This window comes from Suncus etruscus, chromosome X (genome assembly GCF_024139225.1).
Source record: "Suncus etruscus isolate mSunEtr1 chromosome X, mSunEtr1.pri.cur, whole genome shotgun sequence".
NCBI lineage: Eukaryota > Metazoa > Chordata > Mammalia > Eulipotyphla > Soricidae > Suncus > Suncus etruscus.
The window spans coordinates 118,743,980-118,757,241 of record NC_064868.1 but is presented as its reverse complement, the minus strand read 5'-3'; the positions used below and the strand labels follow the sequence as shown (position 1 = coordinate 118,757,241).

The following is a 13,262-nucleotide window of genomic DNA, read 5'->3' as shown; positions in this document are numbered from 1 at the left end:
GATGGGATGGAGATGGGCTTAAGTGGTAGAGGACATGCCTTGAATATATGCTGTTTTGGGTTTGATTCCTGGTGCTTGTGAATGCAGGCACATAGTCTACCTCCAGCAGTCCTTGGTATGCAACCATGGCTCCCCAAAGAAAAATACACTATGAGGGCACTGATTAGATGGTGTTATAACTTTAGAACCTGAGGCCCATTGCTACACTTGTAAGTAGAGATCACAAATGTTTTTGTTTTGATCTCAAGCAAAAGGAAGTTTTGTTTAATAAATTTGAATTTAAGAGGGAGTCTCCCTAGGCGGACTGAAGGGACTCCAGGCTCTTTTCTGGTGATTATCAACCAATCTGGCCTAATGGCCCAGTGGGACCACCAGGACCATCCTGGCATTGCTTGGGGGTTCCAGGGTGATAAAAATTGATTCTGAAGGAAATTATGGTGCTGGAGATCAAACAGGGTATCCCACATGCAAAACATATGCCTCTGACACTGGAGATAGATAGCTGCCCAACCTCTGGTTTAACATTTTGCACAGATTGAAACATATGGCACTTCAAGTGTAGTATCCATAAGGTGGTGCCTAGAGACCAAGAAGAAGGTGCCACTCCCTCGCTGGGCCACCTGCTTGAGCCTTATGTCCATTTGCCTTTTGAGGTTCCAGAGCAAGTGTTTGATATTGGGTTGTAAAGCAACTCAACATCTTGCATGTGTGCCAAGTCCTTGGTCCAGTTGTTTGAACTCATCATGGCCGTTTCCAAATCTTCACTAAAATAAGCCAGTGTTGACAGGCTGTAACTCTAGAGGGAGTATCGAAGCACAGCTGAGTAGAGCTTCTCTGCTCCTTTGCAAATGAGTCTCTGCTGAAATAGAACAATCATCTCTATCAAACACTCATATCCCCATGAAATATGGCAGAAGACAAAAAAGCAAATGCTTCCCAGTGGTTAACAGGTGAGGCATGGAGGCGCCACTAGTGAAATGAACTTGATGGCCAAAACACTAATTAGACTTACTGCCTTCACTGCTCTGTCTTTGAAACTCTGAATCATGCTCCTTGCATTACCCATTTGGTACTCAATTCTATTCTACTAGTTATGCTGATCATATGTGGGGCCTTTTTCCCATAGAAAAATATGAGCTCCTGGGTCAGAGAGATAGTACAGCTGGTAGGTATTTGACTTGGATGTGACCGACTTAGAATTGCTAGCTCCCAATATGGTTCACTACACCCGCCAGGAGTGATCCCTGAGCACAGAGCCAGGAGTAAGACTTGAATATCACTGCATGTGGCTCCCAACCAAAAAAATAATTAAAACATAAAAATAAGTAAAGAAAAAATCTGGGGGCCAGAGCAATAGCACAGTGGTAGGTCATTTGCCGCAATCTGCCAATCTGGGACAGACCTGGGTTCCATCCCCAACATCCCAGATAGTCCCCCAAGCCTGCCAGGATCTATTTCTAAGCACAGAACCAGGAGTAACCCCTGACCTCCTGTGGGTGTTTACTTTGTGTTCTTCCTGTCACTAAGGATCTAATAAGAAATGAGAAATTAAATTGCACTAGATATTTTAATAAACATTTTATTTCAATTGTCTCACTATATCTTTGCCATAACTCTAAAAATCTATGTAATGTTTCTTAAAATTTTTTGTGTTTTTAAACATTTGTGGGACTTTTGTACCACATTTAGCTGTGTTTAGTTAAATTAGCTGTGTTCTGGCTCTGTGCTTAGGGAACACCCCTGACAATCATCTGGGGATCATATGTGATGCCATGGATATAACCTTATCCACTGCTATCTCTCCAGCCCGGAATATCATTTTTCTGTTATATAGATGATAAAAGCCAGTTTCAAACACTAAGATCTTATTTCTAATCAGTAAGACTTAAGTTAAAGAGTGGGGCAATAATAGAGTTGGTTGTATTTACCTTGCACTCAGCAGACCCAGGTTCAATTCCTAGCACCCCATGCGGTCCTCTGAGCCTGAGTGATCCCTTACTTAGCACAGAGTCAAAAGTAAGCCCGAGGCACCTCTAGTTGTAGACCAATCCCCTCACCCCAAGAGTTAATATTTCAACAAAGTTTAACTTCAAATTTGTATTATTGGGAGTGGGAACCTGGCAGAATTTTAGTGACCATGTTGTACTGTGAACTGAACCTGGGGCTCCTGTTTGCAAAGCATACACTTCATCCCTTTAACCTATCTCCTTGAACCCCAAAACTTGTATTCTTAAATACTGGAGATGAACTCAGTACTTCTAACTATTACTAATAGCCCCTTTCTATAATCTTCTTATACCATATCTCATAACAATCCTCAAAATAGTTTTTTTACACGTCATTGAGAAAGGTTGAATGAAAGAGGTTACATAGCTTGTCATAGTAACAGTAAATTTGCTATCTATGTCCTAAACTTTGACCCAAAACTTGCTGTAAACTCGTGCATAATCATTAATGAATGGGTTCTTGTTCAATTGGGCTACCTTTAAAAAAAAAACTTCTGCATGCATACCCTGGCATTTGCCCAAGCAGACTAGAATCTAGTCTTCAGAATGCACTCTGTTGATCCATTTGAGTTTCATGTTCTTTCCAAACAGATGTCCCCCAGCTGTTTCCTCCCTGGGAATGGCATCTGCTTGTTTTTGAGTGTTCACTGGTTTTGAGTTCTGCTAGTTTATACAGCTTGTCTTTTTTGTTGCAAGCCTTTTGTAGGAATTCTGCATGCTGTTTCAGTCAAAGGAGGCATGTAGGAGTGGGCTGGGATATGAACTCGGGCCCTTATGACAGCTATTGCCAGAGGCAGCTCATGAAAAAATAAGGAAAGGCTTGTTTTTGACCACCCTTCCACTTCCTATAAACCATTTCCTGCCTGCTTCATGTCTTTATTTTCTTTTACACCTGAGATATCTGATAAAATACACAAGGAAATTCATATATGAAAAAGAGCCAGAACTTTCCAATGATGCAATGATTTATGACTTGGAATACTACAAACACACATGAATATACTGAGAGATGGTTTCAGAGGAGGGAGATCAGTGTACAACTCAATCTCTCCCGTGGCTTGTTAACACTTGTGAATCCCCACAGGGCACTGATTCCAATTGGCAGAAATGGGGTACAGTATCTCCTAACTTTTTCTCTGCTCCTATATCAACTCTGGATAACCCTGAAACTCTTTGAAAATACTGTTAGGAAGCACTAAGTTAATGCCACAGTATGCTGGAACTCAAAACTGTGTTTTCTGATCCTTGTTCCATATTTAAGCAGTGCCAAGAATTGAACCCAGAACCTTTTACATGCGAAGGATGACCTCTACTGCTGAGCTACATCTCTAGCTCAGAGAGATTATTTTTCAGAGAAAATTTGTTTTATTTATTTTTTTTGGTGGCAACTTGAGTTTTTTTGTTTATTTTTGGGCCACATCTGATAGCGCTCAGGGGTTACTCCTGGCTCTGTGCTCAGAAATAGCTCCTGGCAGGCTTTGGGGACCATATGGGATGCCGGGGATTGAACCCAGATCTATACTGGGTTGGCCAAGTTCAAGGCAAACACCTTACCCACTATGCTATTGCTCCTGGCCTGGCAACTTGAGTTTTTACCCTGTAAATTAAGTGTTCTTTAGCCTCTGGTATGTATGCCTTGTTTGTATAACTTAGTGTTTATTTTATTGATGAGCGTAAACATTGATGCCAGAAAACTTGTTTGCAATTTAGGCTCCAACATTAGAAGACTTGGATTTAAATGTGGATTCCATGGCTTTGGTAATATATAAGTAGCTCTGTATCTTCGTTTCCTTGTCCTTAGGAAATGTAGACCATAAATTGCCATATGACACATGCCAACTTTCTCAAAGGTTGTTAGAAAGATCAAATAAAGAATACATGCATAAAGCATTTAGAAATGTGGATGCATAAGAACTCAATAAATGATAAACTATGTTATATCATCTAAACTTAAGTTATTCCTACTTATTATAACTGAATAGTGTCTTCAGCCTTTAAAATGTAATAATCTTAAAAAATTAACATATAAATACCAAATTTTATTACTTATGTTAGCTGGAACAATTAAAATCATGGAAAATGAAATCTTAAGGTACACAATATGCTGAGGTATTTCTGTCTTATTTATTCTGGGTTTGTGACCAAGCCCAGCTGTGCTCAGGACTTATTCCTGGTTCTATACCCAGAGACTGTACCTGGCCATGCTCAGGAAACACTATGTGGTTCTGGGGATCAAATCTGGGTAGGCCTCATGCAAGGCAAGCACCTTACCTACTGTACTATATCTCTGTCCTCCAATGTGCTGATTTAATATAAATTAACTACGTGAAATTATTACCACAATCAAGTTAATGTATCTATCATATAAATATCACCTTACAAGTTACCATTTGGGGGGGCACAACTGTTAGTTCTCAGAGATTACTCCCTGTGGTTCTCAGGTGTTTGAGATTTAATCTGGGTCAGCCTGTGGAAACCAAATCTGCTAGACTATTGGTCTGCTCCCCAAAGTTTCCTTTATGATGGGAGAAACTGGGCCACACCTGGAAGTGCTCAGGGGCTGTTCCTGGCTCTGTGCTCAGGAGTGGCCTCTGGCTGGACTACATGTGGTGCCAGAATCATATGTGAGAAGAATACAACTGGGCAATGGTATACACAATAAGCCTCTTTTTTTTTTTTTTTTTTTTTTTCGGGCCACACCCGGCGGTGCTCAGGGGTTACTCCTGGCTGTCCTGGCTGTCTGCTCAGAAATAGCTCCTGGCAGGCACGGGGGACCATATGGGACACCGGGATTCGAACCAACCACCTTCGGTCCTGAATTGGCTGCTTGCAAGGCAAACGCCACTGTGCTATATCTCCGGGCCCACAATAAGCCTCTTAACCATATATTTTCTTTTTGGTCCCACAATTTACCTTTTCTTTGTATATGGTGGAAACATTGAGGATATATTCTCAGTAAATTTTAAGTATATAATAATAAAGATTTTTCATTTTTAATTTAATTATAGTTTTGGTCACATGCTTGCAATAGTGTGAGCATTTATGGTTTTGTTGTATGCAGTCAACACATCTTCCAATAATATAGATTTATAAACAGCAATCATGCTATCCATTATCTCTTTAACCATCTTCACACTTTTCCCATCCTGCAGCTCTGACAACCTCCATATCATTCTGGGTTTCTAAAAATTCAACTTTTAAAAAATTCTACATATAAGGAAGATCATTTAGTAATGGCCATTCTCTCTCATTCATTTCATTTAACCTAGTGCCTTCACCATAGTCATGAATTTTACCAAAGATGGCAGAATTTACTGTTCTTCATCTTTTTTGTTTGTTTTTGGGTCACACCCTGCAATTCTTAGGGGTTACTCCTGGCTCGACGCTCAGAAATCACTCCTGGCAGGCTCGTGGGACCATTTGGGATGCCGGGATTCAAACCACTGTTCCTCTGCATGCAAGGAAAATGCCCTGCCTCCATGCTATCTCTCTGGCTCCCTTTTCTTCATCTTTTAAAATCTTTATTGAGGTACTGTAATTTACAATGTTGTTGAGCTTTTTAACACCAAACACAAACACTGCTGGAGTATCTATTTCTTTCCCCAAGCATCCAAAAGCCATTCCCATCATTCACCCTCCCTATAAGCTCAGTTCAGTAGATTAATTCTTCAGTTTTGTTTTCTTTAACCACTTTTGTCACATTTCTGTGTGTCTGTAAATCCCACACTTGTTCTCATTCATTTTTCTTTTATATGGCTGAATAATATTCTATCATATACATATATTATATTACATTTTCCCTATTCATCTGTGGACTGATTGGCTTAGCTACCATTAATAATGTTCTAGTAAATATGGGAGGGAAGTTTCAATACAAGATCCTAACTTTGTTCCCTTTGGCTAAATACCCACACTTGCTATTTCTGGGCCATAGAGTCATTGTGGTTTTAATTAAATATTGTTTTGTGGACCCTCCACTGGGCCCCAGTGTCTCAGGATGTGTCCTCATCAACCTGGAAAGTGTTTCAGTACTAAAAACTAAGTATGTGCTACCACTGAAATCTTGTGATGCTGGGACACACCAAGTGGTGCTTAGGCGTCTCTAGGGGTGCACTCTGCTATACTTATGGGATCATATGTGTTGTTAGAGGTGGAACTAGGATTTTCAGCATACAGAGCAAACAAGCATCTTAACAACCCTATACTGTGGAGTAAAACTATAAAGTATAAAGTGTTCCACGTGTTGGGTGAAGCTGCCCCAAGCATTGTGTTTCTAACCTTTCAGGGTGATGGGTCTGAAGATGCAGAGTAGTGATGGAGAAATAATTCACAAGCAGTCAAAGTTTCAATGGTGTTAGCTTGTTTTATTTCTAAGACTTTTCTCTGCCATGAGTCTCTCTGCTATATGCTCATTTTTTGTTGAGCTCTCCCTATGCTGCTTATCCTCTCTTTCTCTCTTTCTCTCTCTTTGCTTCGCTCTTATGTCTTTTTTTCCTCCACCAAAGCCAGTACCTTTTATTATTTATTTAAAACAGCCCATCTAATTCCAGGTGTGGGTGGGTCTGATCATCCAGGTGGGATTAACATCTCAAAAGAAAGCTTTAGGTAAAAGGGAGTTGGGGAAGCGTTATTTTACACTATACAATCTCTCTATTCCCTTTTTAAATTTTTTGAGGCAGCTTCTTACTGTTTTTCTAAATTGCCTATAGTGTTTATATTCCTGCAACAGCTCATGGATTCCTTTTTCACTATACTCTGGCATTTGTTCTTTCTGGCCTTTTCGTTGACAGTCACTCTAACAGTTCTTAGATGACTCTAACATTTCATTGAAGTTTTGATAATCATCATTTTCTTTGCTTAGAGATACTAAACATCTTTATATACCTGTTTTCCAGAAGTATTTAAACTAATGCAAAACTCTGTTTATCTCATTTAAATTCCAATTAGAAACTGATTATTCCCTTTACATCAACAGCAAGTGATTTAAAGTGCATGGTGGACAATTTTGAATTAGACTTTCATTTTTTTAACCCAGCTGTTTTTGCTACGTCATGTTCTCAACAAAAGATTGTGCCCCCTTTTGCCTTTGGCTCACTCTCAACAGTGCCTGTTGAGGATTACTTCTAATTCCCAAGGTGATTTCGATTGACTCATTCACACTTTTTTTTTTTTTTTGGTTTTTGGGCCACACCCGGCGTTGCTCAGGGTTACTCCTGGCTGTCTGCTCAGAAATAGCTCCTGGCAGGCACGGGAGACCATATGGGACACCGGGATTCGAACCAACCACCTTTGGTCCTGGATTGGCTGCTTGCAAGGCAAACACCACTGTGCTATCCCTCCGTGCCCTCATTCGCACTTTTGATCAATGAAATGATTTACTTTTATTGGTCTTTTTATCACTCAGTGTTGTGGCTGAAAGTCACTGACACTGTTTTGTGTAATTGTAGATGTTTCATTTCCCTTGCTTCATTGCATCTTATCAACATGTCTCATTGGATTTTGCCTTTCTCCCATTGGTAGATATTTGGAGAGTTTCCATATTGTGGATTTTTTTTTTTTTGTGGTTTTTGGGTCACACCCGGCAGTGCTCAGGGGTTACTCCTGGCTCCATGCTCAGAAATTGCTCCTGGCAGGCACGGGGGACCATATGGGACGCTGGGATTCGAACCGATGACCTCTTGCATGAAAGGCAAATGCCTTACCTCCATGCTATCTCTCCAGCCCCTATATTGTGGATTTTTTAATAAATTTTTAATGAATGCTTGCAGACTATGTTTTGGTGCACATGTGTGGAGGCTTCTATTAGTCATATGTAAGGCCTAGGGTTATAAGTAGTTCTTTCTAGTAGTCCATGAACAGTTTTCCAAAATAATTGCCAATTTTCATCACTTAGAACCAGAAAAGGAGAGGGCTAAGTGTATCATAGCTTCATTAATACTTGGGATTGTCTAATAGGTATGTATAGTGTTAAGTGTTGTATGTCATTTGCATTTCCCTGATAACTGATGAAATACAACACTTTTTGGGTGGTCCTTTCAAACAATGCTGGCAGTGAGCAGGGGGCCACTTCTAACTATACTTAACCAATGAGGCTGACCGTTCAATGCCTGGGCCTATGAATCTAGTGAGACTGAGAGTCATCAGCATCCTGAGTCAGTGATAACCCCTGCAGGACTGGGTCGAACTCATGTCCTCATATATATATATATATATATATATGAATAAACTATGAATAACTTTGTAAATATTTATATATGTATGAGGGCATGAGTTTGAGATATATATGTGAATATATATAGCATGTTTTCCAGTCCTCTGAGTCATCACCCTGTTCCTTGAAGTTGAATACTTTTGCATATATTTACTAGCAATTTGAATATCTTAGGGTTAAGGTTGAAATGTCTTTTCAAGTGTTCTGTGAACTTTTACTGTGTAGTTAGTTTTTTCCTTACTAGTTGTGGGTGTATATGAACATAACTTATAAACATGTATGTATATTGAATATAAGTATTATATGTGTATATTCTCAAGTCCATTGTTAGAAACTGAAAATATCTTCTGTGTATTACAATTTTATTTCCATCAGTAGGATTTTTTTTGGTAAACAGAATAATTAAAAAATTTTAAATATAGGAATCAAGGGGTCTCATGTGCACTGGTAGTGTTAAGAAAGTACAGAACTAAATATCCAAGCTAGACTCAACAACAATGAAAATATGAGACCCAAATTTTAACAAACAAAATATAAAAACTGTCCTATTATTTTGGCAGGCTGGGGCTAGGGTGTGGTGATGGGACGGACTCTGGGAACATTGGTGGATGGAGGTTGACATCAGTGATGGGATTGGTTCTGAAACATTATATATTGAAACCCAACTATGAATAACTTTGTAAATCACTATGGTTTAAATAAAAATTTAAATTAAATAAAAAATTTCCCTGTAAACTTAATATTTGGTTCTATCTGAAAAATGTTTACCTACTTCAAATACCTGAATTTATTCTCTTATTTTCATTTAGAAATATTTTGTTTATTTATTTATTTATTTATATTAACTTTCTTGTGTAAATCTGCAATCCATCTGGAACTAATTTTGTAAATAGTGTGGGAGAGGAGGTCAAAATTATGTTTATTGAATATAATTGGGATATGATTGACCCAGAACCAAGTTTTATAAAGCCCACTTTTTGTACTTTCTTTTTTTTTTTTTTTTTTTTTTTTGGTTTTTGGGCCACACCCGGCATTGCTCAGGGATTACTCCTGGCTGTCTGCTCAGAAATAGCTCCTGGCAGGCACGGGGGACCATATGGGACACCGGGATTCGAACCAACCACCTTTGGTCCTGGATCGGCTGCTTGCAAGGCAAACGCCGCTGTGCTATCTCTCCGGGCCCACTTTTTGTACTTTCAATGAGATAAAATGTCTTCTTGTAATGAGATCAAATGATATCTTGTCAAAAATGGTTAAATAATATAAATATTTTGTCTTTTATAAATTTTAATTGATTCTTTTATAATTATATATTTTCAAGGTTAAGGATGCCAAATGTCAGAATTCAGAATTTGAGGAAGAAAACTTGGAGGTCAGTCAATTCAACTTTTACAATTGGGGCATAGAATACTTGGGGATGGTGTGGTGTAAGCAGAGCCTAATTCTTAAATGCTTAAAAATCCTCTCATACTTCAGATCATTGCTGAGTTTTTCCCCAGGAGTTAGTCAAGTCACTTGGATTGCAATCCTTAATCATATAGACAATTTAGCAAAATGGAGAATAAAGTGTTAATATTCCTTGTGCATTTTTATTTGATGTCTAAGGATATAAATTGTCTTAACGTCCCCGCTGTTCTTCCTGAGTCTTTGAACACCGTGAGAATAAGAGCTAAAGCAAATACATATTGCTATGGAGATGACAAAATCTGGAGTAATTGGAGTCAAGCCATGAGTATAGGTAAGAGAACAAGATTTCATTAAAATTTAAACCACTGATTCTTGGAAACTAAGCTGATGCTGAAAATAGATGTAGAGAAAGAACCATTAGATTTACATTCTTGATATCAGCCAGAGAATACTAGCAATTTAAATATAGTTTCTGTTTAATAACTGTCAAATCTCTCTGGGCTCATTTCCTTGATATACCTCTTTGCAAATCTACAATCCAGTAGTACTATCATCTCTTCTGTTATATTGTCTTTCTTAAAAATCTGAACAAAAATATAGAAAGCTGGTGTGATGAAATCTATGGATTTTATCATGCTGGATGACTGCCCTAGATGTCAGTGACAGAATTAAAAGTAGAACCATGACCTGGATGACCATGAGTAGATAAACCTGTACCTTTTGATATGAAAAAGAAACTTTATGATTTTTTGTCTAAGAGACAGTATCTAGTACAAGATTGGAAAATCCTGTGTTATGTGGATTTTATTTGACTGTATGCAAATAAAGTGATTCTATGTGAAACTTTCCATGTTCTCCCAAGATAGATGCAGTCTTAAGCAGAAATGGTAATGTAGTACACATAACAAAAAATAATGTCCAGATCATTATTTCTTCAGTGTTTCTTCAGACAACGTAATGCCTGAGGTGCATTGGCAGACTAGAATCTGGCCTTGAAATGCTATTTAGGCTATTGAAGAGTTTGAAAATGTAGGGACCGCCTTTTCTGAACCAAGCCAGGGAAGTCATCGTTACAGGATTTGCTTATGTGAAGGATTGGCATGTAGGAAAAGGAGTAGACTATTGTACATTTTTTGCTTGTTTGTTCTGGGGAGGCACACCTGGTGACACTCAGGGGTTACTCCTGGCTATGCTCTCAGAAATTGCACCTTCTTGGGGGACCATATGGGACGCCGGGAAAGCGAACTGTGGTCCGTCCTAGGCTAGCTCGGGCAAAGCCTTACTGCTTGCACCACGGATCCTATCCTTGTTGTACTTTTTTGTGGCACCTTGAGGAAATAGTACTGCCCTAATAATTTTCCATAATTCTCTAACAGTCAGAAAGACAGGCTGTTAAATTAATTCATTTCCTGATAAGAGAATAAATAAACCTGGTAATATATGCCTTGTTGTATTAATTCTTTACTGTTAGATAAACAATTACTCCACATTTAGTGGCCTAAAAACACATTTATGGGTTGGGGGATGTGGTAGAGCATAGGTATTGCATGTGTGAAGTCTTGGGTTCAAGCCTTGGCACCACATGCCCCCCAAACACTAAGCACTGCAAAGTGTGGTCCTGTTTGGCCTTTGTGAAACATCAGGCCAGAGCATTTCTAGTTGTGCCCTTTGCTCCCCAAAGAGGGAAGGAGATTCTCACATCTAATCTACCATCTTATTTTTTGTGGAATCTGGCACAGTTTAAGTACCTCTGACTGAAATTCTCTTATGAGTCAAACTGTTGACTGTCATTGTAGGTTTGAGGATAGCTGAAAAATCCACTGGTAAAGTTATTTGTATGGTATTGAAAAAAATAATTCCTGTCCAGCTGTGGGATGAAGGCTATCTATATATCAAATAGTAGTTGCCTCCAAAGACTCATGAATGCAACCTTATGGGAAAATATAGATTTTGCAGGTGTAATTAAGATGAGGATCTCCGAACTTTGGATAGGCATCACTTTCAATGACTGGTATCCTTCAAAGAATATAGACTAGGGTCAGAGAGATAGGAGTTAAGATTCTCTCCTTATATGTGTCTGACCACCATTTGATCCCTGTCACTCCATGTGGTTCCCTGATACCACCAGGACTTATTCCTGAACTCAGAGTCAGGAGTAAGTCCTGAGAACTAAAGGGTATGGCACCCAAAAAGATGAAAGTGCAGAGAGTGTGTTGATGCAGCCACAAGCCCAAGCATACTAAAGATTTATGGGAGCCACTGAAAAAATGGTGGAGAATGGGGTTAGAACAATCATAAACACTTGCATGAATAGTATTGTATATCAGGAGGCCCAAAAATTAAAAAAATAAAATAAAATAATAATATGGGTGGTGTTGTATTAAATAATTAAGGATTGACCTGGATGGTGATGGATGGTGAAGGATGGAGGTGGATGGAGGCCTTTGTCCTTAGGCCCCAGTCACGTGGCTTCATCCCCCATCAACCGGCGGGTCGGGGGTCCAGGAAAGCGACGGGTAGTGAACTCACTCACAGGCAGGCATCAGGAAGCATCAACTTTATTCATGCCCTGTTCACCACATGTGTGTGGCCTATCTCATAACCTTTCAAGCATTCAGCCATTCTTAGCTAGCCATGCATCTTAACTCCTTTCAGCCATCTTCCCTTTGACCTCCATGCTGGCAAAAGACCAAACGGGGCAACGACCCAAAAGCCAAAGAGCCCAGCAGGGCAGAAACCCATAATCCCCTGGCTCAAAGGCTTATCTATCTTTTCCAAGACCCCTCCCAGGAATGGGCAGGGTCTTGCAGGTAAGGTCACACATAATATCTGGTTTCCAAGACCCCTCCCAGAAATGGGTGGGTCTCAGGTAGCTACACCTAAATTCAGGGTGGAGTCACAGGGTGGTGGTTCTTATTTTAAGTATACTAATATGTGACCAATAGGAAAAGAGTCACTTTTCATGAGTGGGCATAATCAGCAGATATAATGTCTTAATAGCATCATGAAATCAGTTAAGATAACCTGGATTTAGACACCCATAATGTGTTTATTCATCCTTTTGATTTTAGGTGTCCAAGTAGATATTTTTTATCTTTCACTATGAAGATAATAGAATATAAGATCCTGTGTTTTAGAAAATAGGCTGTGACAGAGAGCAGATATACTTGTCATCTTAGTGGTGTTATAATACTATTACTTTATTTAGTTCTAGAAGGGTTTTATTTATCATGCTTTTCTGTGTGCTTTTCATTTTGCAGGCAAGAAGGCCAAGACCTCTCTGTACATAATCATGTTACTCATCATTCCCGTCATCGTTGCAGCTGCAATCATAGTCCTTCTGCTTTACCTAAAAAGGTAAAAAAAAAAAAGCTGCCCAGGCAGGTCTCTCAGTTTCCGCTAGCTGGTTGCTATGGCTCTTCATCTATTTGCAGGTGCTTATGTTTGCCTGGTGCATTAGAGGCATTCATTTTAAAAATAATATTTTATGTTATTGTTTATTTATTTTTATTTGGGGGTCACAACCAATGGTGCTCAGGACTTTCTTCTGGCTCTATGCTCAGGGAACACTCCTCGAAGGGCTTAGGGGACCGTATGAGATGTTGGGCATTGAACCTGGGTAAACCAAGGCAAGAACT

The 13,262-nt window shown here is 39.2% G+C and overlaps 1 protein-coding gene across 1 annotated transcript in view; it reads left to right on the top strand.

Annotated features, from left to right (window-relative positions):
- Window positions 1-13,262, top strand: part of IL13RA1 (interleukin 13 receptor subunit alpha 1) — a 100,306-nt gene that overhangs the window by 65,967 nt on the left and 21,077 nt on the right. The window contains exons 7-9 of the mRNA XM_049767657.1: window positions 9,539-9,589; window positions 9,823-9,955; window positions 12,885-12,981. Of these exons, the coding sequence (XP_049623614.1) occupies window positions 9,539-9,589; window positions 9,823-9,955; window positions 12,885-12,981 (281 nt within the window). The remainder of the gene's footprint in view (window positions 1-9,538; window positions 9,590-9,822; window positions 9,956-12,884; window positions 12,982-13,262) is intronic.